The sequence below is a fragment of the Octopus sinensis genome, unplaced genomic scaffold (genome assembly GCF_006345805.1).
Source record: "Octopus sinensis unplaced genomic scaffold, ASM634580v1 Contig10850, whole genome shotgun sequence".
Taxonomy (NCBI): Eukaryota; Metazoa; Mollusca; class Cephalopoda; order Octopoda; family Octopodidae; genus Octopus; species Octopus sinensis.
The window spans coordinates 203256-228800 of record NW_021832227.1 but is presented as its reverse complement, the minus strand read 5'-3'; the positions used below and the strand labels follow the sequence as shown (position 1 = coordinate 228800).

The window sequence follows — 25545 nt, the reverse complement described above, 5'->3', positions numbered from 1 at the left end:
CCATGCTATTTTCACAATAAAATTCTATTTGGTTATAATTATTATGTTTGAAAATCTGCCAGACGCACAAATGCAGCTGTGGGGGAACTGTTGACGAGTACGGTTTGCATCCCCTCGCTTGCCGGCGGAGTGCCGGTCGTGCTCCCCGTCACAGTGAACTCAACTCGATCATACAGAGAGCCCTCGCTTCAGCTGGCGTCCCGTCAGTTCTTGGACCTGTTGGACTGGATAGAGGGGATGGCAAACGCCCAGACGGCATGTCCACCTTCCCATACGAGCAGGGGAAATCCCTTATTTGGGATTCTACCTGTTCAAACATGTTCTCGCTGGGAAATCTCGCTCTGTCCGCCGCCAATCCTGGGCACGCTTCGAGGCAGGCCGAGGAGCGAAAGATTCTCAAGTACGGCCACCTCTCCAACTCGCTGTTCTTTACTCCAATCGCCGTGGAGTCCTCCGGGATCTTCGGCCCCAAACACTCCGCTTCCTTCGCTCGCTCGGTCGACGGATTTCAAGGACAAGCCACGATCCAAGAGAGTATTCTTGGCTCCTGGAACGTCTGTCGATTGCTGTGATCCGAGGGAACGGCTTCGCCATTCGCGAGGCTGGCCGGGTGTCGCGTGAGGCCATTAATTAGCTTAGCTATCTTTTTACTTTTAGAAATCACATTATTAATAAAAAAATATTATGTTTTATCGAAGTAAAAGTGCCATTCCGAATAACAAACCCGACATATTTGTCGACGACTAATTAAGCAAATATCGAATTATTCAATTTCAAAAATTCAATATTTCTAAATTTGGAATTTTTAAAAAACCAAAAAAAATTCTAATAATAAATCTAATATAAGAAATTACAAAAATCTATATAAATTTAATAGATTATTGGCAAGTCGTTGTGGTCATGACCGTGTTTCCCACTTTGACTGTCTTGGTGTGACAATTTTGTCCTTAAATTTACAAAAAAACACAAACCTCCGTGAAAAGACCCAAACATATCATCATGATTAAAAAAACCACTATTTCCGAACACATCTCCGTCAAAAAATGACTCAAACATGTCATTGAACGAATAAAAGTTTTTACGGAAGTTTGTATCTGGCATTTGTGGTTCAGTGTGTCCATGCAAGTCGTAGAGTCTTCTCTTTTCAGTATTTGAAAGAACTTCGTAGGCTTCGGTTATTTTTGAAAATTCTGCCTCTGCTTCTTTTTTGTCACCTTTAACTCGGTCAGGGTGTTTGTCCATTGCTAATTTACGGTAGGCAGATTTTATTTCTTTCGTAGTTGCAGTTCTACTTACTCCCAGGCTCTTATAGTAATCTTCTTTGCTTTGGATAGAGAATAATAAAAAAGGAAACAACACCAACATAATGTTATACGTATTTATTTTATTTATATAATTTAAATAAAATAATTAATTACTAATTTAAAATTAAATTTTATTTAAGATAATTAACTTTTTTTAATTTTAGTGAATTCGTATTAAAATTGGTATCAATATACCTCCAGTTTGATATTTACTGGAAACACCGTTGACATTTGAATTCTTATTGTTTTCAAAATACATATTTATTAATATAATTAATATATTTAAATATACATAATAAATACATTTAATTGGTGTGAAAGTATGCCTTTAAGTGAAGACGCTCTTCTTCAACAATGGAAAGAATATAAAGAGAAATATGGAAAAATATTTATTATTATTTATTTAGGCTTTGAGTTCGAGGATGACGAATTACGTTTTTCAATATTCACAGAAACTCTCAACAATATCGAAGAACACAACGCAAAGTATGAAAGAGGGGAAACCACGTTTATGATGGGCGTGAACCATTTTTCCCATTTGGTTTTATTTCTATTTTTAATTAAAGCGTTCTTCTGAAGTTCCTAGGGGGTTTATTCCAAGGGAGAAATAATTTTTTGGAATCGGTTAATATCTCTAATGGACGTGGTTTTTAATAATTTTTCTTTTGTTTTAATAATGTTTTTAAATATCGACAAAAATGATTTTTTTAATATCGGCAAAATTTTAAATAAAGAACAGTATTGCCTAAAAGTAGCCGAATCATTCTTATACTGCCTTCATCAACAATATTCATAACCAAGTTGAGTAGTTTGTTTCGATCAATACAATCGGAAGCAATGCTGAGCTCAATTCTCAGGATATGGATCACAACTTTCTACTTTTAACATATCGCAACAAACCAACGATAGATCCACATTGCATCAGTAGTGAATCTTCCGGGTACAAAACCAGTTTGCGCAAAAAATTGCAACCTGATAAATAAAAAAGAGCTAATAACATAACAAAATTCTTCGTCAAATTAAACAAAATAAAGAAGCTATTGATTCGATTGTCCGTGAAATTGAATTTTTGCAAGCGGAAAGTAAATGCACAAAACTGTACGGTTAATAAATTGAAGTATCAAAAAGGAAAATAACCATTCCTGAAGTAGGGCATTCTGTTCTAAATAACAGATAAAAAGCGGATCGTATTGCTAGTCATTTTGAAAACTAACTCCAAGTAAAAGCAACTAAAATTCAACCATTTATCGATAAAGAACTCCGTGAAAACATAAGATTACATAAGAGAAGGGCATCAACCCGTTCCGTCGCCTAAACAACAATCGGGCACCGGGATACAACGAAGTCCCAGCTGAACTTCAGAAATATTCACTTTTGATGATAATAATCGAAATTTTCAACAGCTGTTTTCCTCATCATTGTTTGTTCCCATTGGGCGAACGATTATTAATCCCTATCCAAAAGCCAGGAAGACAGAGTAGTGACTTGAAAAACCTGAGGCCGATAGTTCTGCTGACTATAACTATCCAATACTTCAAGCAATATCTGTCTCTGAGAACCTAATGGTTTTTTAGTTAATTAATGGTTTTTTAGTTAATTTTTTCATTCTAATAATTTTATAATTTTATAAATGTCATTTTTCCTCGGTCCCAGAAACGACCAGCGAGATAAGTTTTACTTTATTTATATAACAAAAATTTAAATTTTAGAAATTAAATATTTCTAAAAAATACTCACACAGGCATTGATCCGACTTTCCGTCAATGATATTTCTCATTTACAAACACTACAGCCACCATATGAGAAGAGGAAAGAAGTTTGGGATCTAATTATCGAGAATTATTATTATTTGCACTATCATAGGAACATATTCTAAAAAAACTAATTAAGTTCTTACATATGCCACACATGGATTTCTCGAGGCAGGCCACGGACAACAATACCACTAATCTTAAATAACGACCTTAAGCATGTCGGATTACTACTAGAAAATATAGACAATTTATAAATCTCAAAAAGAGCGTGGAGGTGTCTAACATACAAAATCTTACGAGGTGTGCCACAGACGATGAGAAGATTGTAACTTTCTTTCTTGTTGCGGATGTGCAATTAATAATAATATGCCAGACATGAAACTGCTGTCTTGATAATATTTTTTTCAGGATGCGACGTTGCGTGCAATAGTCCTGAAAGTATTAAGGACGTCTATTTTCAGTGTCTTTTAATGCGTTGAAAATTTTTTAAAATAACTGTAAATAGTGTTGTTCATTTCGAAACATCAATTTGTGGTCTTTGTAATAAGATATCATTTCCCAGTTTGGCCAGTTGATACTGATAAAAAGTTTTAACCGTTTTCTGTGAGAAACGTCGAGAGATTTTAGTTCAGACTCAAATTCCCCAAAGTTCCTTCGTTTGCCTATCGGCTAATTGTTTCACTCAGTTTTTTTCATGTTCACTTTCAATAACCATTTTTCCAATTCATGGGGAGCAATGTTCAGGTGTCTCTAAGTGTCGACTTATCAAGATTTGAAATAAATATTTAGTTAATAATTTTTTAATAAAGTAAATTATGTTAATTAAAAATAATAATACACTTTGATTGTTGTGTTTACGTGTCTGTTTACGTTGTCCTAATGTCTCGGATTTATGTTGGAAATTTACCAAGCAATACACGTGAACGTGACATTGACCATTTTTTCCGTAATTCTGGATCAATTGTGCATGTCAATTTAAAGACCGGATATGCCTTTGTTGAATTTAAAAGAAGCCGCGACGCAGAAAAGGCAATTCAAAGACTCAACGGAAAGGAAATTCTCGGCAAAAGACTCCGTTTGGACTATGCTCGTTCTACAAGACAAAACTATCAACGGTAAGATAAATCTTGTCATTCCCAGCCCTCCTGTCAAACGGACGTCCCACAGACTAATTGTGAACAATCTCTCCAGTGGTGTGAGTTGGCAGGTGATAATTGTGCTGCAGCGTAGAATAGGAATTATAGTCTTAATTAGTATTTTATTATTCGTACTATGTATAAGGATTTGAGGGAACTCATGAGTAACGTGGCCAGTGTCTCCTTTGTCGATGCTCACAGACCCGTCGTAAATTCAGGGTCGGCTCATAGTTGATGTTAGTTCAACAGAATTGTGGAATTTTGGTCACAAGCTGACTTGAAGGCAGCAAAAGATAAGTTTAATGGATATGATTTGAACGGGAGAAAACTTGAATTGATAGAGGATGTCATAAATCTGTATTTTTGAATGAAATGATGAGAAATAGTAATTCTCCCTCACGTGAGGCTTCAAAAAGAAAAAATTCGTCCCCGTTAGACGTTTCTGGTTCGAAAGTTGAGAATTCGGGAGAGAATAATGTCACGTTGATAAATTCTGTCGATGATTTGGAGAAAATTAGTGCATCTGAAACCGAATCTGAGTCAGAGCACGTTCCTGATGTCAGAAACATCTGCGATTAATCTTTAATTCCTTATTTTGGTTTTTTGAATAATTTTTTCTCAATATTTTATTGCTAGATTTGCGTAAAGTCGTTTATTAGAATTATAATTGCGTGATCGATTGTTAGTTTTTGGGTTTGTTGAAATAAAAATAATGAATAAAAAATTGATATTTTTAAGGAATTTTGTTAATGGTAGACTGATCGAGAATTCAATTTGGAATACTAGTTTATTAGCAAGTTTTTACACAAGTAAGAAAAGAGTAAATAACTTTGTAGACACTAAAAAAATATCAAAAAGCAGTACACTCGACCTTCGAAAATTGGCTTTTTATTTCTTTCAGAAAATGTTTGAGAATTTATTAGCTAATCGCTGGCGCGAAACGCCATCATTTTCTTGTTTATAATTAACAGTTTCAGTTTTTACTTTTAAAGGAAGCCGAGTATAGCATTCACAGGAGTATAGTCTTCATAGTTAAATTATTATTTGTTTAATTCGTATTAAAAATTAAATTGTGGCCAATTTCCGAGAGTCAAATGTATTGTATGTTTTCGTACCACTCGAGAATATTATTTATGTGATAAAGTTTTTCCAGGAATTCTAGACCCTGGCTTCATTTCTTGTCATTATACTTATAACTTATCCAAATTTGATGTTAAATTCCCTAAATCTAAATGGTAAAAATAATTTTCTTTTTAAACAACTATACTGTTAACTCATTATGCTTCTCCTTCGTGTTACATTAAAATATACTCATACAGTCAACCCTCTCTATAGTGAACAAAATGTGCACTTCAAAACATCATGTTCACTATTGTCTAAAGTGAATAAAAAAATACATCAAGGAATCAAAATAACAATAAATAATATTAAAGTACAATTACTAAAGATTTTTATTATGTAATCGGTGATTTTTTGAGAATGATTAGTTTGATAATTTCTTAAAATTTTTTGTATTTCGTATACTTTTCCTCTTTGTTTATAATTATTTTCAAGAAACCATAATTCAAGCGCCTTTGCATATTCACTAGCCTCATATAGTGTCGGAACATACATTTTTCATCTTCCTCTTCAACTTAATCTTGCTGTTTTAGTTTTCTCGCGAAGTTCGGTATAAAGTTTTCGTCGTCAATTTGATCATTTTCATGAATCAAACAATTTTCACCATCTATTTCTTCTATTTCTGTCAGGTTCTGTATTAACGCATTTTCAAATGCTTTCTTGAAACAATTTGTAATTGTCCATTCCGATACTTCTAACCAAGCTTGATTTATGAATATCAAGACATTCAATAAAGTGAATTTCTTCAACTTTTCAGTAATTTTTTCGTGATCTACATTACCATCATTAGTATAAAATTCAATCAAGTGTGCACATAGGAGTTGTCTATACCTGTCCTTGAATGATTTTATTATTCCTTAATAAAGAGGTTGTAACTTCAATGTTGTATTTGGAGTGAAAAAAGTTCGATGTTACTGAAATCTAAATCATGTGCATGTACAGTAGCATTATCGAGTAAAACTTCTTTTAAAACAGCGTGGATTTTTGGCTTTTCAATAACAAATGGGTCAAGTCTTTATTATTTTTAGAATACATTAAATAACTCTAAAAATCTATGGCTCTAAAAATCTAAGGTAATGTTTATTTTATTATCATTTTTTGACATAATTTATATACTTTGTTTTAATTTCCCAATTTGCTATAGGACATAAACTATGTATTATGGACCTAAGTTATAAATACTAACTCTGTTTTTTTAAGTCTTCTCTCGCTCTATTAAAAATGTGTTAAGAAACCATGTTACAAAGTGTTATTTAAAACAGTTAAATATATTATTTTTTGAATTATTCAATGTATCCTATTTCAGCTTTAAGCCATTCTTTCGCATTTTCTTTCTCAAACTTAATTCTTTCAGAGTCCCAACCACGTTCTGTGGCCATCAAATTAACAACTTTATCCACTGCCTCATAAGCAGCTTGTCTATCCAAGAATGCTGCCCGAGTCCGACGTGCTATAATGTCTACTGCTCTCTCTGCCATTTCGTATCGACAGGCGTAAATCACCTCAGCTTCAATATAAGGTAAAGAAGGATGGAGTTGAGAATTTTTCTCATTAGAAAGTTCTAAAACTTTTTTAAAATTGACCCCATATACTGCTACCAATCGATCTTCTATATCGTTCTATAAATAATTAAAATAATGCCATGAATAAAATTTAATGACGTATTTATTCCACAAATAAACATTCGATTTCTGACCTTAGTATCAATCATGTCAGATATATTCAAATTTGTTCCAATTAGAGGAATTTGTCGAGTTTTACAGAGATTTGATGATTTAAAATCACCGACTTGAACAACTCGGTCAATTGTTTCTTCTGCCATTTGTCTAAATGTAGTAAACTTTCCGCCTACAAAAAATTATACTAATAAATAACCTGCAATCGTCACCAAATTCCGTTCGTCAACTTCAATCACGTGATTTCTAGCCAATGCGGCTGTGTTGGTTGTCGTGTTGTCATAAACTAGTGGTCTAAATCCAGACCAAGCAGAAATGACATTTTTACGCTCAACTTGTAATTTTTTTACAACAGAAAAGTACTTGGAATACTGGGATCAAAAAATTCACGAAGTTCATCAATAATAAAATCAATATCTTTGTCGGGGACACCGGGAGAATCGGTCAACTCTCTCGGAGAATCTGTGGTCCCTGCGATTACAAATCCTTCCCAAGGAAGACAGAACAACAAACGACCATCACTCGTGTCTGATTTTAAAATTCCGATTTGATTTGATCTGAAATATTAGGAATGAATAAACATATATTTTTTGGGCAAAGTTAGATGAACTCCCATACTTGGACAGCACAGAGGCTTTATTGGTTCCGAGTCTTTAGTGACTGCATTCTTACTCATGTTCCTTATTCCATCAGAATATGGCCCACATGCATTAATAATGACTTTGGCTTTAATGGAAAATTCATTTCCTGTTTAAATATGTTTTTATATTTGCCTGTCAAGTTGTCTCTGCAACGAACTCCACAAGCCATTCCCTCACTATTCACCAATATCTCTACAACAGAAATATAATTGGCGATTGTGGCTCCAAAATTCGTGTATGCTGTAAGGGCAAGAGAAAGAGTAGTTCGAGAATCGTTGTGGGAACCGTCAAAGTAAACTATGCCGCCCTTAAGTCCCTCTTTTTTGATGGAAGGACATAAATCTGAACAACGAGTTTTCCCCACCATATAGCTTGGACTTATGATCTTGTCTCCTGACATAAAATCATATAATTTGATTCCAAAAAACATATATGGGAGCTTCCACCAACTATGAAATAAAATAAACGTGTTACTAACGAATAGACAGGAAGCATGATTGGCATAGGAGAAACAAGATGAGGTGCAACATTGAACAAATGGATTCTTTCTTTTAGTGCTTCATTGCACATTTTATACTTAGAAATAAAAAAATATACTTTACTTTCTCATAATCGAGGTTTTTAAATGCTTGTTCTAAATATCTAACTCCGCCGTGAAGTAATTTTGTGCTTTTACTGCTCGTTCCGCTGGAAAAATCAAAGCGTTCAACTAAAGCAGTTCGAAGACCTACAAAAATTAAAAAAAATGGCCCGAACCTCTGCTGGAAGCGTCAAGCGCACATCCACAGCCTGTGACACCCCCACCAATTATAAGCACATCAAAATTTTCGTTTTTTAATTTTTCAATGTTGTCGGAACGAGCAATTTGCTTAGATTCAGTGTTGATTTGTAATAAATCGAGGATCTTTTTTTTCTTTAATCCCAAACCATATAATCCAATTCCAGATATGAGAGTGAATGACGCAATATAGTAACGTTTCATTTATTTAAATGGATAATTACAAATAAATAACTTTTGGGTAATGAGTTGTATAAAGTATTTATTTTTATTAAAAAAAATTAAAGAATAAACCTTTAAATTTAAGTAAAAACTATAAATATAGTACAATTTCAGACATAAGAGTGAATAAAGCACTATAGTAACGTTTTAAAAGATAAAGAAAAAATAAACAAAAATAACCGCAAAAATCTTATAGAATTCAAATTGTAATATTGGATAATAAATTTTAGAATTGGAGTTATAGGAATTTATACTCTTTATCCAAAATAACTCCCAATTTTTGTAAGTTTTTTAATAAATAAACAAGTTGATAATAATATACATTTAAGATAGAAATCAAAAAATAAAAAATTATTTTATGTTTCTACCCGGCCACATATTAGTAGTTAGCCACATATTAAGACTGAGCAGTCTAACTTCGCCAAATATCGCAATGGAAAGCTATTTTGTCTGATCTGAAGAAGTATTCCGTGGAAGTCCCAGAGCCACTCTACCTACCGCATTAAACGAAGACTTAGCAAAAATAAACAAAAATTGCAAAATGAAGATAATCTCGATGCACTACGAACATTAGAAAACAACAGGAGGCAAATGGAAACGCATGTGTCAAAGGATGCCAATTTTGGCACATGGATAGCTTAATCAGTTTATGGTTTTCTGTCAGTAAAAATAAATGTTTTTACTGATAATACTAATGACATCGCTCGTCTCGGATACATGTGGCACGAATGTAACATCCTATACGAGATTATTCCCTCTACGAAATTGAAACATTGTCATTTGGATTTTTTCCGTCGCACCTGTTGGCTTATAAATTCCAAATCAATAAAACCAAACTTGAAGAAACATCTTTTATATGAAAATTCGTTGTACAAAAGCATAGGCTTAACAAAAGCATTGTATAACTTGGCACGTAAGGCTGTTCCATCCTTGCGGCTTTATAGCCATGTGATCCGTAAATCGTCAAGTGCGTCAGTCGACAGCATTTTTTTCCTCACATTGTCCTTGCTATCTCCTAAATGTGTTCCAACTTTTTTTAGCTTTGCAATTCTTTGTTTGTCCTGTTTGCCTTCTGGTTGATTGTTAAATACTGTTTTTTCCATATTCACTTTCAAAAACCATTTTTCCAATCCATGTTCAGCAGTTTTGCATGTTTTTTAATAAAATTGAGAATGAACAGGTGTCGACTTATCAAGAGAAAAAGTCTAGTTTGTCGCCATATATAATTTCAGTTATTGACTCAGTTTTCACTAGTTTTCTCAGATCTCTTAATGCCCTTTCAAGTTTATAAAAAATAATTAACAATTATTTAATGTTTTTTTTAATTTTATTTATTTAAAAAGGTAATAGATTTTCACCTATATCGATGTGTTATTGTTATTAATTCTTCTAAAAAGTATTTCTTTACAACTATGGTTTATTAACATAATCTTAACAGATAATTCTAAAAATAATATTTTTATTATCAGACCTTAAAAATTCTATAAAAACAATTTAAGAAATTTTATTTACCTAATGAATGCTATCAATTAATGATTTGTGATAATGATTAATTCTCATATTTATTAATTTTTCAATTATGTGTATTTAGGAATGACGGAATTAAAGCACGATAATGGAAAATTATTAAATCAGTCACTTGCAATTCCAATCAATGGTTTTGACACAAAATATATCAAAATTGTATGTGGCTGTTTGTCGAAATCAGGATATTTGGTCTTATGTTCTACTTCTGGCTTGATACTTATTTATTCTCGTCAAAGTTTGTTTACTCTCAGTTCTGTGTTTTATGGACACACGTCCTGTATCATCGAAATAGGGACGGGCTGGAATGGCTTATCTGATGATTGCTTTCTATCTTTTTCAAATGATTCCGAACTTATAGCATGGTCCTTAAAAGTACAATCAGTAACGTGTCTCTGCAGGTCATTTCAAAATATAAAACATACGGCATTTTCATTCGTAAATAAGAAACAACTTTCTTTGGAAAACGACGAAAGTCTCGTGATTTGCCATGGTTTGTATTCTTTCGTCTTAATAATGAATTATTCTACTCTTACACCCTTGCACATTCTTCCTGTGGAAGATTCGATTACAGCACTCAAAACTTCGAGTTATTTTATTCACAAATCTTCTGTAATAATAGCAACAGTCACATCGAGTTCCCTTTGGTGGTGGACTATCTATGACTTGAGTAAAAAGCCTTTGGAATGTTCTTTTGTTTTAGAAAACTTGAATGAAAATTTTATGATAAATTTCCTTTATCAAGGATCAAAGATTTATATTTTAATTTGCTTTTGCCATTTTGTTCAAGTCAGAGATTATTTTTGTGGAAAATTAGTTTTTCAATTCGATACCAGATTAGAGGATTTTCAATTGATTAATACAAAAATAAACAATAATTTAGATTTGTTCATTTTCTACGATGACGGGGTTGTTTTACAATTTTTCTTGGACGTTGAAAACGAACAATATTTACACAAAAAGTCGATACAGTTTTCAGGGAAATATATCCATTCCAGTTTTAATTTGTGCTATTTAAATGATTCTGAATTATATTTGGGTGATTTCTGCGAATTTGAGATTACTGAAACTGTTAAAGTTGAATACAAGTCGATTCCTTCACAGTTTGATATCAAAAATACTTTTATTACTTGTCTCATCTACGATTTTGGACTCGATTATATCGTTTGTGGATGCCGAGATGGCTCGATAGCCTGCTTCTATGGCTTTTCTACATTTTTGGAACTTCCAGATAGCATTAAATATAAATTATATTTTCCAAAGGCTCATATCGGTGATGTTACTTGTCTTTTGTCGTCTGGAAATCACGGAAAAGACCAAAAATCTGTACTCCTCTTCAGCGGAGGGCAAGACATGTCAATTTCTATCCACGATTTAATTGATGGAACATTTATTTGCAGATTATACTGCAATGGAGGTGGAATTATGTCTTTGAGTTGTCTTGAAGTGACCGATTCTCTCTGCCTATTGCATAACAAAGTGTGTGCTATTGGAGAAGATAATTCTGTTGCCTTGCTTGACCGGTCTGAGTGTATTTTTTCTGCCCATCATGAAAGAACAGTTTTATCTGTTCATTGTCGGCCTGATATTGAATATCTATATGTTTTTTGCTCACAAAATATTGTTTATGCTTGGAATATCAGTGGAGGATATCTGGATAAAGTCATTTCTAATTCCCACAAGTTAGAGGACCTTAAGTCACCTCTTGTGCCGTTTCTGAGTGATCACATAAGTTATTTGTGGTATTCTGCACATCATGAGCAGGATTTATTTGCTTTATTCGAGCATAATCCGAAATCGTTAAGTTCTTATGTTGTTGTGAGAACAGTATATAGTCCTATGGGGACTGTGGACTGGATTGTCATTATATTCCAAGTCGAGTTGCTTATTTTTTTGTTATCTAAACAAGCTGATTCCCAATCCAGAATTGAAAATGTTGCAAAAATCTATTTGAAAATTATAAACGAAGAGAATAATTCATGTTCTTTGTGCCTGTTTAGTGGATTTAAGTGCCTTCAAATATTGATTTCTTCAGATTTTTCACAGCTTGATTCCAGCCAACAATGTACTATGATAATAATTCGTACATCGATGATAATTGTGTTGTATCATAAAGAAGACGTTTCAAATTCAGTAAATTATATCATTGGATCATCAATTCCTCGTGGACTGGAATGTTTAGTTTTCTTATCATATTTATCTCAGCATCCTTCAGTCATCATTCGGACAGTTTCAACTAAGTTGACACAAATGATCATTGATGCTGATTCTAAAAATGCAATTGAACATTATGCTGTCGAATACTCAAAAAACCCTTCTGAAGAAAACGGGCTTCTTTTTGGATTTGTTATTGCCCACATGCCGACTGGATATGTTGATAGTTTGTCATCTGGAGATGAATTTCGTGAAATTATTATAAAATTTAGCAGATTATTTTGGGGTATCATTTCTTCTAAGGAAGAATCAGTTAATATTCAGTTTGCTCTTAGCATTGTTGGAAAATGTTTTATTTCAATCGAGCATTATATTCCTGTAACACGCCTTATCATCAAAATGCTAAAAATTGCTCATCTTAAACAGAAAATTGTCTCTAATCAATTTTTCGACCAGAAATCTCGTCGTTTTAAAAAAGAATTTGCCATAATTTCCCTCAAAAACATTGTTTATATAAGGCCTCTCGTTTTTATTACTGCCGTAATTCGAGAAATTAAAAAAAATGAAAACGAAATGATTTTTTGCGCTTCTGGAATAAAATTAATAATAAATATAATTTCCCTTAATTCAATTTGGAAACAAAATGAAATGATTATTGATTTTATTAATATTTTGGCATTTATCTACAATATATACAGAAAGGTCCCTTTTTATGAGTCATTCCCTTGCTTGAAGGATTTCACTCGTCTCGCATGGAACGAAAAATTAAAAATTCTTGCAGTGGGGTTATCAAATGGGAAAGTAACGTTTCTTGATATGGCGAGGGATCGGCTCACTTCTGTCACTGGTCATGATGGGACTGTTGATATTATTCATTTTTCACTTGATGGTCTAAGCTTTGTCTCATTCTCTGGCGAAACTAATAAAATTGTGTTGTGGAAAACAGAAAACTCTTATATGATGTTTACAAATCGTGTTTTCCATATTGTTATGGTGCATCAACTGCCAGAGAAAGTGGTCTTATCAATTGAATGGAAACTAGATAGTCGGCTATGTGTGTGTTTCCTTGATCAAACACGGATTTATTTCGATATGATCAAATGAAATTTGATATTTTGTGCATACTGTTAATTTGAATCAAGTCGGAAATGTTTATCTTATGTGAATTACACGATTCATTATCTTTTTAATATATTTTTGATCTTTATTTAATGTCGTGTCCAAATATTGATAAACGTTACTCTGAGGATGTTAGGATTAGGAACTTATAAATTCTGGCAAAAAGATGCACCAAGGAATGAACCGTTGTTCTTTCAGAAACTTTTTTAGAAAATTTGTTAAAAAACGGAGGTTTCTCTGTAATAGTTTCTCTTCTTAAAGACGAGGAGTCCAATTTTCTTGATAATTTGCGACTTCTGAAGGATCATTATACTTCTATCCTGAAGCAAATATTACACTAAAACGACCCCAGATTTCCTGTACTTCACTTTTTTAGCTCTTCAGGTTTTAAAATGTTTTTGAAAAATCTGCTACTGTTTAAAAAGTGTTTTAACGCAACATAAATTACCATAAATCTGAAAAAGTTACGGACTGTCACTAAACCCTAACATGGATTAGTGAGTAATTATTAATTTGCTTGCAAACAAGTTATATTTATGCATGTTGCAATGAAAAAGAATTAATAAGGTAAAGAAATATGAAATTTGTTTTGTTCAGACTGGTAGCTTTAATGGAACGCGAATTGAAAATAATGTTTTACATTTAATTTTACAGAATAAAGGAAAATGATAATCAAGCCAAAATCTATCAAAAGAAGTTGCTTTACAAAAATAAAATTTTAATCTCAGTAATTCTTATCTAGATTTTTTTGTTCTCAATAATCGTGTCTTTTACACCATAATCAATTTAAAAAATTGTTCAACTCTTGGAAGACTACTCAACATTGAATGAAATTCAGATGGAAGCTCCAATTGAAAATAGGAATAAAACCAAATGAGACATATCAATCAAAAAATTTCATGTTTTGGTATATATATTGTAATTTCAAAATAAATTCCTCTAAAATAATGTGTCGCGAGCGCTGCGAGCGACCGAGCGCAGCGAGCGACCACTCAATTTCTAGATGCGATCAATCAACAAATTCATAAATTGACAAATACCCGTGCTGGTATTTGGGTTTAAATATATTCGATTACAAAAATTAAAATCGATGCCAAAGCAGAATGTGCTTTAAAACCGATTTCATAAATAAAAATAATATTTTAAAATTTATAATTGATATTTTAGAATAATGAGAAAAAACCTAAATGCTTCATAATTTATTAAAATGTCAAAACAAGAATCTTCTGAAGGAGCAAGCCTGTCTGCACAGTTCATTTGTAATCAGAAGACCTAATTTTAGAGATTGAAACGAGAAATAGCAATGAGATCTGTCAAATTATTACCCCCCTCACAACCTAAACCAAATTAGCGTTCAGTATTCATTGATTTTACTTTTTATATTAAGGTCTACTTATAAATTATTTTATGGGATTCAATGGAAAACTTAAGTTATTTCAATTTTAATTTTAAATCATGTTAAAATTTTAAATAATTTAATAAATATATTTGTTGATGACAGGCTTGTTAGGCGTCAAAGTCGCTCTCAGCGCTCGATCGCTCTCAGCGCTCGATCGCTCGCAGCGCTCGCGACATAATGATAATTTTCTACCAATGCCTTTGAAATTAATAGGAAATTTTACGCTTAGTAAAAAAGAAAATTTGATGTTCGTGTTTACAATTCTGGTAGACGTCCGAGACACAATCTAGAAAGTAGCTCATCTAACTCATTATTGTGTCGTAATTCAAGTTCATATTTTTAGTTATAGTCTACAGCGGGGGTGTCAAAGATACGGCCCGCAGGCCAGAGCTGGCCCGCGGACGATCTCAAATGGCCCGCAATCACCACAATTGCTGCCTGCAGGAAAATGATCACTGCCAATGTCACTCAAAAGGTCTAAACCTCCATTAAGACTATGCCCAGATTATCCCAACCAAAAGGAGAATCAATCTGTCTTTAATTGCCGATCTTCAGGCATATAAAGTATTTTCTGCCAGTAGAAAAAAGTCTTATAGTAACTCTTTTAATGCAACAACATTTTACTGAGTAAGGATCTTCAATAATTTCTCAGAAAATGATCCAAGCCTAAACACCTGTCTCAAAACCCATCTTTATACATATAAATAATCTTAAAAATCAAAAAAAATGAATTCGACCCAGGAATTGTATGTTTAAAAAATTTTTAAATCCTTGAAATGTTCAGATAATATCCAAGCCTAAACTCTACTTCTCAAAACACAACTTTATACAAATAACTAATATAAAAAAATCAAGCAAAATAAATTAAAGTAATCTAGATTTGTCAATAATAGTCCGATTATTTATAAAAGTGTCAAATTTACGATCCGGCATTTTCTTAGCCAAAAGTAAAACAGCCTGAGCAACTCGACAAACATCAGACACATCAAATTTCATTTCCCAGCACGCATTACTCATCACAGACTAAAAATAACATTTTATATTAACCATCGACATTTCCAGCCTAATTACATTCTCGATATTGTACATCTTTACTTTCACGTTGTTGTAGACTGGCACCAAGAATTCTAAAAACGGCGAATCCGCGGAAGGCGTAAAATACAAAAAATATTTCATAAACTCGAGGAATGTCAAAGAACTAAGCCGTAAATCACAAATATGAAAGCAAACATTAAAATTTTACGTTTCAAATGAGGACAAATGTCAGATATGGTTTTTTTGAAATCAAAAATTTCATTTTTTATGATTTTGTTCTTATTTTCAGTTTCTAGTGATGTTAATTTTATTTTTTCATATTTTTCAGATTTGTTTTTTAGGTTGAATAAAAGTTGGTCTCTTTTTTCAAGGTTCTCTGAATATTTTGAATTCTAAAAATAGTCAATTGATATTTTAGGCATACTAAGACTAGAATTTTCTCATCGATGTCGGGATTCGTCTATTTATTATCTCAGAATAGATTTGTTACTTTTGAGAGGATTTGAGTATTTTTCAAATGTAAAATTCCTGGGTCGAATTCATTTTTAAATATTATTTTTGGTTTTCTTATTCGATTGCTAAATAATGACATTTTTGGTTTATTGATGATCTTAGTAAATACAGTTTCATCACATTTTTCATATTCAGAATAACTCATGTCACCACAAAGATAGAAAAATATTTGCGCAAATTTATTAAAAATTAATTTTTTCATAATTAAAAAAATATTTAAGTATATATCAAAAAATAAAATTCTTGATTAGATTCTCAAATAAAATTTATGATTAAATTTGATAGACAATTAAAGCTAATTGACATTAGTTTTTAGTCATTTATGACTAATCAAATAAATTTGTTTTTGACCATTTTTCAAAAATTCCGATAAAAATCAATTAAAAAGATTGAAATATACTCGTTGATTGATTTAATGATGTAAGAAAATATCTCATTATTGAATAGGAAAACATATTCTTGGAATAAGAATATAAATTAACAATAAAAATTGGTTAAATTTATTATAAAATTAATTTTTAGATATTTAATTATATAAGAATATTAGTAACACTTGGTTGGTTAGTGGGTCATATTATCGCCTTAATTAATTCGTATGTCGGTATAATAACCAACATAAGTAGCTTATTTTCTTTTTTTGTGCTTAAACAAATATTCCAAACTATTAAGTTCAATTAATATCGCTACATATCGACTATACCTGCGCAACAGCGGCGTAGCGTAATTCTAATTGTTGTGCGGCAAATAATGTTTTCTAGTTCTGCCCATTTCAAATTTATGAAAAGTATTTATGACTCAATCACGTCCTTCTCTTTGCATAAGAATCCCTTATATTGAATTACTGAGAGACTCTCTCTCGTCCTCAAAGGCTGATGAGCCGATTTCTAACTTTGTCCGAACACACATTGAGCCTCCAAAGCTTTACCATGAATGCAAAACTCTCAATTTGTTGGATATTCTCCCCTCAAGTGGGAATTTTCATGGACTTGGGACATTGATTGACAAATATGGCCCATTTGAGCCACCAAAGCCCTGCCAAAATGAGAACAAGGCCATTCCAGAAAAGAAATTGGTCATTCCAAATTCAAAAGTGGTACATTCTGAGAATTATCTTGCATCAATGCAGTCAGATTTTGGCCACTTTCCTGGCACACAGCCATTTCCAAAAGTTAGAAGCCAAAGAAGGAAGCGATGTGGGCAGTGTGGGCCGTGCAATGTCAAGCAGAACTGCAATAATTGCAAAAACTGTCTTAAACGGAAAGTGCTGAAGCAATCGTGTATTTATAGAAAATGCATTTATTTGAGAGATAAGCCGGTTATTGATTTGTGTGTGATTTTTAGAGTGGAGGATTCACAGACGACTTTATTAACGATTCATATCTCGCGAGTTCCTGTCAGGATTACTCAGTTGGAAACGACTGGCCTAAACTCATACCAAAATGGTTTAATTTTGTTTTAAAAATGTAGATTTGGCCCATTGAGCGACTACATTCTCCTGATTTATATTTGTTTATACATTGGTGATAGATTTTGACTGTTTTTATTGCTGTTTAATCCGATAAATTGGTGGTTTTTGAATATTTTTGTGGTATTTTGGTCTTATACAATCCCACAAAATAAGATGAGCGTTTCTCACATATTTTCGCAAATAAATTTTTTATAATTTAAATACACTACATGTACCACTAGGCATGATTTAGCATAGGAAGTAACAAATAACTAATTATTCAAACACAGAATGATTTAAGTTGATAGTTATCGACAAAATCAATTGCGAACAAATATTGAGCCAGAGATGTGACAGCCATCATGCGTTGCTTTCTTATGCAATGTAAAATAGACATATAGTCCACTTCCTGTACAATTTTAATGAGGAAATAAACCAAGGAATTGTCAATGAATATTTTACAAAATTCCAAAAATACGTGCAGTCCAGATTTCCCAGCTCCATTGGAACAGTGTACTAGAACTCCACTCAAATCCTTCCCAGACTGAGCCTCCCTTAGAGAGTCAACCTCGTCCATAAAATCTAATCATATCACAATAAATTGCACCAAGATATTGGTCAAGTGACGCAGGAGTCCCATTCGGAGACCAATCATGAAATACAAGCTGCCAAACAGTACGAAACTGTCCTTCAACCTCAACAGCAAGTTGACGTGCCAAACAGCTCTTCCAGTCATATTGATGTCTCAAAGTCACAGATACCTATCATGCACAGTATATTAGTACGATATCAAATTCGGAGTTCTTTAGCGATGGGATATAATCCATCTGACCATCATCGAGACACATTATAAGACCGACCTTCTCACGCCAAACCATATTCCAAAAATCGTTAGGAAATTTGGGGTTTTGGGCCACGATAAAATCAAGAACCACATTTTGGACACTCAAACGTACAAACGAGGCATTTTGGTATCCACCCGGGTTCCGCTGACTCCAGGGCACTTCCACGTGATTGTGGTCGTATGGCAGTACACGAGGGTCGTTATTCAGACCTTCGTTCTCCCGCTTTTTGGCATCCCGAAAAATGGTCGCCAGTTGTGGGTAAATCGAAAGAAATTCAGTTGCTCGAGGCTTATAACGTTTTTTGGCCACACAGCCAATTTTCTACGCAAAAATTAGTCAAACTTGAAAAAACCTGTGTTTGGGGGAGGATTCCTTCACATGTAAGTTTTTTAATATCAATTGGAGGATTCCAGGCCATACCACACAAAACACTGGCTGTAAAAGGCCCCCAGATCGACAAATGGGACTAAAATAAATTTTATACTAAAAACGGTATTTTCAAGTTGCTCGGAGTCTGAATCGACGGGAGGCGGTTTTAAACTTCCTTCAAAACTGTAAGACTGAACAAAGGGATGAGGCAAATCCCGAGACTTCTTCAAAGTAAGCTGATTTATGCTTGTATTTGATTTTTTTAAAATATTTTTGCCCATCGATTTCAATTTTTTCAAAGATGAAGTTATAAATTGTCGATTTTCTGGTCCCGACGGACTTTCGGTGATTATAAAAATTACTTTTCCGCCAAATTTTCACGACTGTCTTTAAAACTGTTCCGAGGCTTATCAACTTTTGGAGAATTGATATTACAACAGTTTTCGGGGATTCTAAAAGTATAAATCCCATAAAATACTTCTCAGAAACTATTCCATTGGAAATGTAAAAACAATCGCTATATAAAAATAAAAAATAAAATACTTACTAAATCTGAAATCGACCGATTGCTGCTGAGAGCCAGCCAATGTACTTTGCTAAGCTTTGAGAGGCCTTTAAATTAGCAAAAAAACATACAAAAATAAACGTTATTGTGGAATCATGCATGTAAAAAACAACTGAATGTCCTAAATTTTTAACACACGAAATTCCCGCCCATCTAAAATGATTAAAAAATGTCACACTTGAATGATTTTGAATGAGAATTACTACACAATACCACGTGCTCACTTGATATGCCTAGTGAGACCAATCTGTCCTATTAAGAATGATATCAATAAACTCCACATTAATTTTGGCAGGAAAAAATTCAGTCCCGTAGTGAGGAAGGCTGACCATTGTTTCCATAAACGATTTTTTGACATCCTTTAATGACATTTTAGAAATTAAAGAAAGTTCGTTGATGACTCGAGAAATATAAAAATAATGTGAATATTTTTTGAGGAAATTTGGCAGAAATGAAACAATCAACGAGTCCTTGAGCTCATAGGAGGGATTTGTGGCTAGGAAAACTAATTTCTGTTAGTAAATTCAGTCAAATCACAAACTGTGGACTAAACAACTCGTAAGAAAAGTTATTTCTGATTTTTCTAGTCCCAAGTTGCATTTTAAGTAGTTCCGGTTTAATTGGAGGAAAAATTGGTCACTAAAATAATCAAAATAATTTAACAAGAAAGGCTGTTCAAAAACTGTTTGGATCGAGTAATAAAAGACTGAAAAAATTATTTTTTGAGGACTGAGGCTCGTTTTAAGCTGTTTTATAACAGGTTTGTCTAATCTAATGAAACGAGATTGGCCATCCTTGTCCAGAAATCGGAATGAAAAATAAATTGTCTTGAATTTATTCAATATATATACAGTTGGAATTCCAATATGACGACACACACTCTCGAGGATATTTAGTCCCAATGTGTGATTGTGAATGTCTAGACTTACAGTTGAATCGTCCAGTAAGTTAACGAAAATGCGATATTTTTGATCGGAGTTTATTTCATAGGTTTGATTATTTCGTGAGATTGACATTTCTATAATTTTTAAATGCATTGGTAACACGTAAAAATCACGTAAATCAAATATTATCGTGTTTATTTATTTAAAATTGTTTTAGTTATTAAATAGATTTTAAAAAATCAAAACTAAAAAACTGATAACAGGTTTTATTTTTAATTGGATTAAAACAATAAGGCAACTAAATGGCATGATTTCTGCTTATTTATGTGTCTTTAAAATAATCTTTTGCTAAATAAAGTCACTTTTGTGATCATTTTCAATATATAATAAACAAGGAATCTTTATCGGAAATCTCAGAAACCAGTTCTTTTCATATAAATGTTATTGCGCAACTCTTACAACATTTGCTGACGTGTTGAGTATGCTTCTGCTATTTTTATTTTTATCTTTCTATTTTGTGCCCATCTCAACTCAAAATAGAGAAAATACACTCTTTTTGATGAATAAATATTCATTGTTTGTTCAAAAATTTAAAAACTACGAACTTGATAGTCGCTCTTACGACGCCGAAGAAATCAAACTCAAAAGATTTGGCGAATTTATTTACTAAAATATAATAATTTTTGATTCTTCTGTGAACGAATTATGAGATTTTAACATTCCTCGATACTAGAAAAAATATTTGCGTAACACTCCAGTAATAAGAATGACCACTAATAAGAATGTTGGGCGGAATTAAAATGGACCAGGAGTCCTCTCAGACTATTGAGAATTTCAACGTCTTTGATGAACTTGATTCAGGAAAGCATTCAACTTTTATTGTCGACAGCAAAAATTTGCTGTCATATAAATGTAAAATTCCAACAAAAATTGATTCAAGTCTATTTAATATTACTGTCGTGTTTACTCATCGGAATTTATTAACCAATTAAAATGTAATTAACAAGTCTCAAGGTCAAATAACATATTTTTTCTAAACATATTTAACAATATAAATACACAAAATCACATTTTATCAACAAAAATGAAACCGATAAAGAAACAAAGTTAATTAAACTGTGTCAAATAGTCATTGACAGAACCGTAGTTTTCTTCACAAACACATTTTCTTACTTCTGCCCATTCAATATTCTGACTCACAGCCATCTCAATAATTTTCGTGTTAAAACTCGAGAAAAATTTCTAATCATAAATAAAAACCCTCAAAACCTTCATATCCTCAATTTCCCCTGCAGTATTAAACTGCGCAGTCACAAACTTTAAATAAAAATACTCAAATTTACCTGTAAAATGTTGGTTATTAGTTTGGTAGAAGTCACTTTCTCTGATATTTTGTCGTAATTTGCTTTGTAATATTCCCAGACAATCCAAGAACTCCATTTCGTCGCTGAAAACCCAGAAAAAACGTAGAAATAATCTTGTCCCTTAACCTCTTCCTGTTACAGTAAAAATACATAAATATACGGATTCAGCAAATTTCAAAACATAATCAACAAGTTCTCTGTCTTGTACGAATCCTAAACACGACAAAATACGGGCTTTTTCTTCGCCAAGTTCAGCGTTTCTATAGCACGTGAGGATTTTGTTCAAATCGTCAAATCGGTCTGTTCCATTCAGTAATACTGACTGCAAAATTGCAGTCTGAAGATCCGCATGGACTGGTATTCCTTCAACAATCCAGTTAAATGCATCTCGACAACGATTTTGGAATTCAATTGGACCAAATTTGGCCAGAATTCCAAATATGAGTGTCCTCAACATAGAAATTGAGCAATCTAGAGTTTTTACTCTGCTTAAAAATCCCTTCGCTCTTAACAACCGTCCATCCAACACTTTCATATGGTACTTTAACCAGTTGTACCACGAATTCCCGAAATGGATTACAAGATTCAGTGTCTTGAACAAACAAACCAACAATCGATATGATATTATATATGCTCAGCCAAATATTATAGTTTGTCGTATTGCGGAGATTCCAACAGAGTCCAAGTCCATCAACCAAAGACATTTCTCCAATGTTAGCCTAATGTCATAATTCCATTAGTATACAAACCAAAAACAAAAAGTCCGTCAAAAGTCCAACTCTGTCCCTTACCGACAAATTCGACGAGGCACTGATTATAAGATCCTTCAGTGCCCCGACGTACTTAACTCGATAAAACCCCCCATTTCCAGCGTTGAACTAAAAATACAACATTTTTATTACTTTAATCCATTCGTCTCTACTTGATTTGATCGTAATTATTTCCTTTTTGTCTTTCAAAAAAAATTTGGACGGATTGGTCGGGAATGATTCCTGGATTAAATTATACGGGACCTTCCATAAAAACGACTCGTCTAATATAAAAAAAACTGCTAAAAACCATTTCCTCTAATACACTGATTCTGCTCTATAAACTGATTCTGAGTTACTGTCGGTGGTCGAAAGTTGGGAAACCTATCGTGAAAATTGAGGGACAACCGTAAGGTACGGAAATCCTTTCCGGGATATCCAACAGCGCATAATTTCCCCGATATCCACACAAGTCACTTGTTGCAATGCAGTCCACAAATCAGAGGATGTTGTGTTTCCAAACTCATGTCGAGATATATACAATCTCATTCCTTCACGGAATTTCTAAAACTACGGAATTCCGTGATTTACCGTGTCGCCAATATACTCGTAGAGATAGCTTATTATGGAAGATCCTTTGGCGTATGATATTTTGTCAAATATCTCATCTGCCTCTGAAGGAGCTCCAATTTCGATCTCGATTGGGTGACTGCTTTGCAAGGAATCCAAATTCATTGCCACGGAGATCTCGTTTATTTGGAATTGAGACCAAATGTCGTACTCGGGGAAAATATTGTCAACACACAAATATGAAATCCATGTGGCAAATCCCTCGTTGAGCCACAAATAAGTCCACCAGTCCATTGTAACCAAATTCCCGAACCACGTATGGGCAATCTCGTGGGCTACAACGACGGCCACTCGGTTGAGGATATTCGTCGAGGAAATCCCTTCCGTGGCCAAAAGTGCTGTTTCACGGAAAATCACCAACCCCCAGTTCTCCATTGCGGCTGAAAGGTTAAAGTACAAAAAACAAACAAAAAGCAAAGTCGGCCACGGCAATCAAGTCACATTTCTTCATCACGCAAGGATATTTAAAAAAATCAGTATAAAAGTCAATTGCACGACAAGCGATCTAAAATGTCTGAAAATGATCACTTTCAAAGCAAATCGACCCTCCTCTTGCCTTCCGGGGCCAGTATAAACCCTGACTTTAACTCCACTGGATGAAAAGTCCTCAATATAGTCGTATTCTCCCACAACAATCGCAAGCAGGTTTGTCGACATGGGAGGTGTAGGTTCGAATGAAGTCATCACAAAATCGTCATTATTTTCATTTAGCCAAGTCTCCGTTTTACAAATATCCTTAAAAATTAGTATAAATATTAAAAAACCGTATTTGAGAGAACAGTCTGGTTTTTTCGAGTTATAATTGACAGAGTAAAAACTGCTTTGAATTCTGGCTCATCAAAACATGGGAGAGCCATTCTAGCATTTGTGGTCTAATGAACTGTCAATCCTCAACTTGCCTCAAAATCGGTAGCCACACCTCGAATTGTTCTTCCTTCGTACTTGTACGTAGTTCGGTACAACCCAAATAATTGCTTATTTACTTGCCCGTTGTATTTAATTTTGATTTGAGCACGTCCAATTTTCTATTATATTGAATATATTTTACTAGTTGTGGGCAATTTATTGTAAGTATCTGAGATTCTTCATTAACAGAAAATTTGACCGAAACGTCAATTTCATTATCTGAAATTGGATTTTTCTAATTACCTTGATTTACTAAAACTTGTTGAATATCAAGGCAATTTGAGTGGAGCATTATTTGTGGAGTGTCTAAAGCAATAATCTGTCAAAATTGTTTATATTTAAATATTTACCGTCACTGCGATCGTGACATTGCCTGTAAAAACATCTTTTTCAGTGTCAATTTTTAATGAGAGTTGATAACTTTGAGGAAATACATCTTTTGACAAACGCGAAAAAATAGTAGAACCGTTCATTGGTGGATTAAATGCACGTGTAATATGATGATGAAATAAAAAATTTTTATTTTAGAATAGAATTTAATTAAACGAATAAATACGTTTAATTTAAATAATTATTAGATTTTTTCTTTATTAAATCTAAGAAATTTACCGTCTCGACAACATGGTCTCCAAAACTCTTGAGCTCCTCGTAAATATCAAATTCAAACCTTCAGACATGCGACGGGTTAATTTACCTATTCGTTACGGGGGCATCGGCATTCGTTCTTGTGGAGATTTATTCTTCCCATGTTACCTTTCCTCGTTGTCTGCTTCCGCTAGTTTTGTCAACTCTGTTCTCTACCCCTTCTCTGAACAGCCCGAGTTGTCGGAATATGCGGCAGGTGTCAACATGTGGATTTCTCGTGGGCTTGAAATCCCGGACGTCCCCTCAGTTCAAAAGAACTGGGATGAGATACATTGTTCTTATACACTCGAAGATATCTGCCTAAAGCCATTGACAGGAGAGGGCTACACCCCCTCTCTTGTCGCCTCAGTGCCGGCCGTATACCCAGACATGCCACCTTAAACGATATTGTTAAGCGCGCGCTCAACGCCGCAGGATTTCCTTTGGTCCTGGAGCCGGTTGGGTTAGACCGTGGTGACGGAAAACGTCCCGATGGGTCCCCGCTATTCCCGTTCAAGGGGGGACTCGCTCTCGTTTGGGACGTGACCTGTGTCGACTCGTTTTCCTCGTCATCTCTCATCGACTCCGCGTCCCGCCCTGGCTCAGCTTCCGCACATGCCGAAACGAAAAAAATCGCAAAGTACGCCTCATTGGAGAACACCTGCCTTTTCGTCCCCCTGGCTTTCGAGACGAGTGGGATAATCGGCCCGAAAGCCCTGGGGTTCCTTTTAGAAATCGGTTTGATGATCTCGAAGAAAAGTCACAAGAGAAGTGAGTCTAGCTGGCTT

The 25545-nt window shown here is 33.6% G+C and overlaps 2 protein-coding genes and 1 long non-coding RNA gene across 3 annotated transcripts; 1 reads left to right on the top strand and 2 right to left on the bottom strand.

Annotated features, from left to right (window-relative positions):
• Nucleotides 1–870: 870 nt before the first annotated feature.
• Nucleotides 871–3049, bottom strand: LOC115228646 (chaperone protein DnaJ-like). The gene is made up of 3 exons (XM_029799192.1): nt 3042–3049; nt 2205–2276; nt 871–1324 (listed from the first exon to the last, which is right to left on the bottom strand). The coding sequence occupies exons 1-3, from the start codon at nt 3047–3049 to the stop codon at nt 871–873; spliced, it is 534 nt and encodes a 177-aa protein (XP_029655052.1).
• Nucleotides 3050–4198: 1149 nt separating this feature from the next.
• LOC115228632 lies at nt 4199–4546 on the top strand. Its single transcript, XR_003883234.1, has 3 exons — nt 4199–4265; nt 4340–4413; nt 4444–4546. It is a non-coding gene; the product is annotated as an uncharacterized LOC115228632 (long non-coding RNA).
• Nucleotides 4547–23167: 18621 nt separating this feature from the next.
• LOC115228645 (puromycin-sensitive aminopeptidase-like protein) lies at nt 23168–24099 on the bottom strand (the record flags this gene model as incomplete). The annotated part of the gene is made up of 4 exons (XM_029799190.1): nt 23168–23607; nt 23669–23672; nt 23756–23944; nt 23992–24099. Coding segments are annotated over 4 exons (741 nt in total), but the record flags the coding sequence as incomplete, so codon positions are not given.
• Between the last annotated feature and the right edge of the window lie 1446 nt (nt 24100–25545).

What these genes read in the sequence shown, in the direction of transcription:
- LOC115228646 (XM_029799192.1), bottom strand. An exon ending in GCAATGTGGATCTATCGTTG is followed by an intron (nt 1,325 to 2,204) that starts GTTTGTTGCGAT and finishes CTCTATCCAAAG; the next exon opens with CAAAGAAGATTACTATAAGA.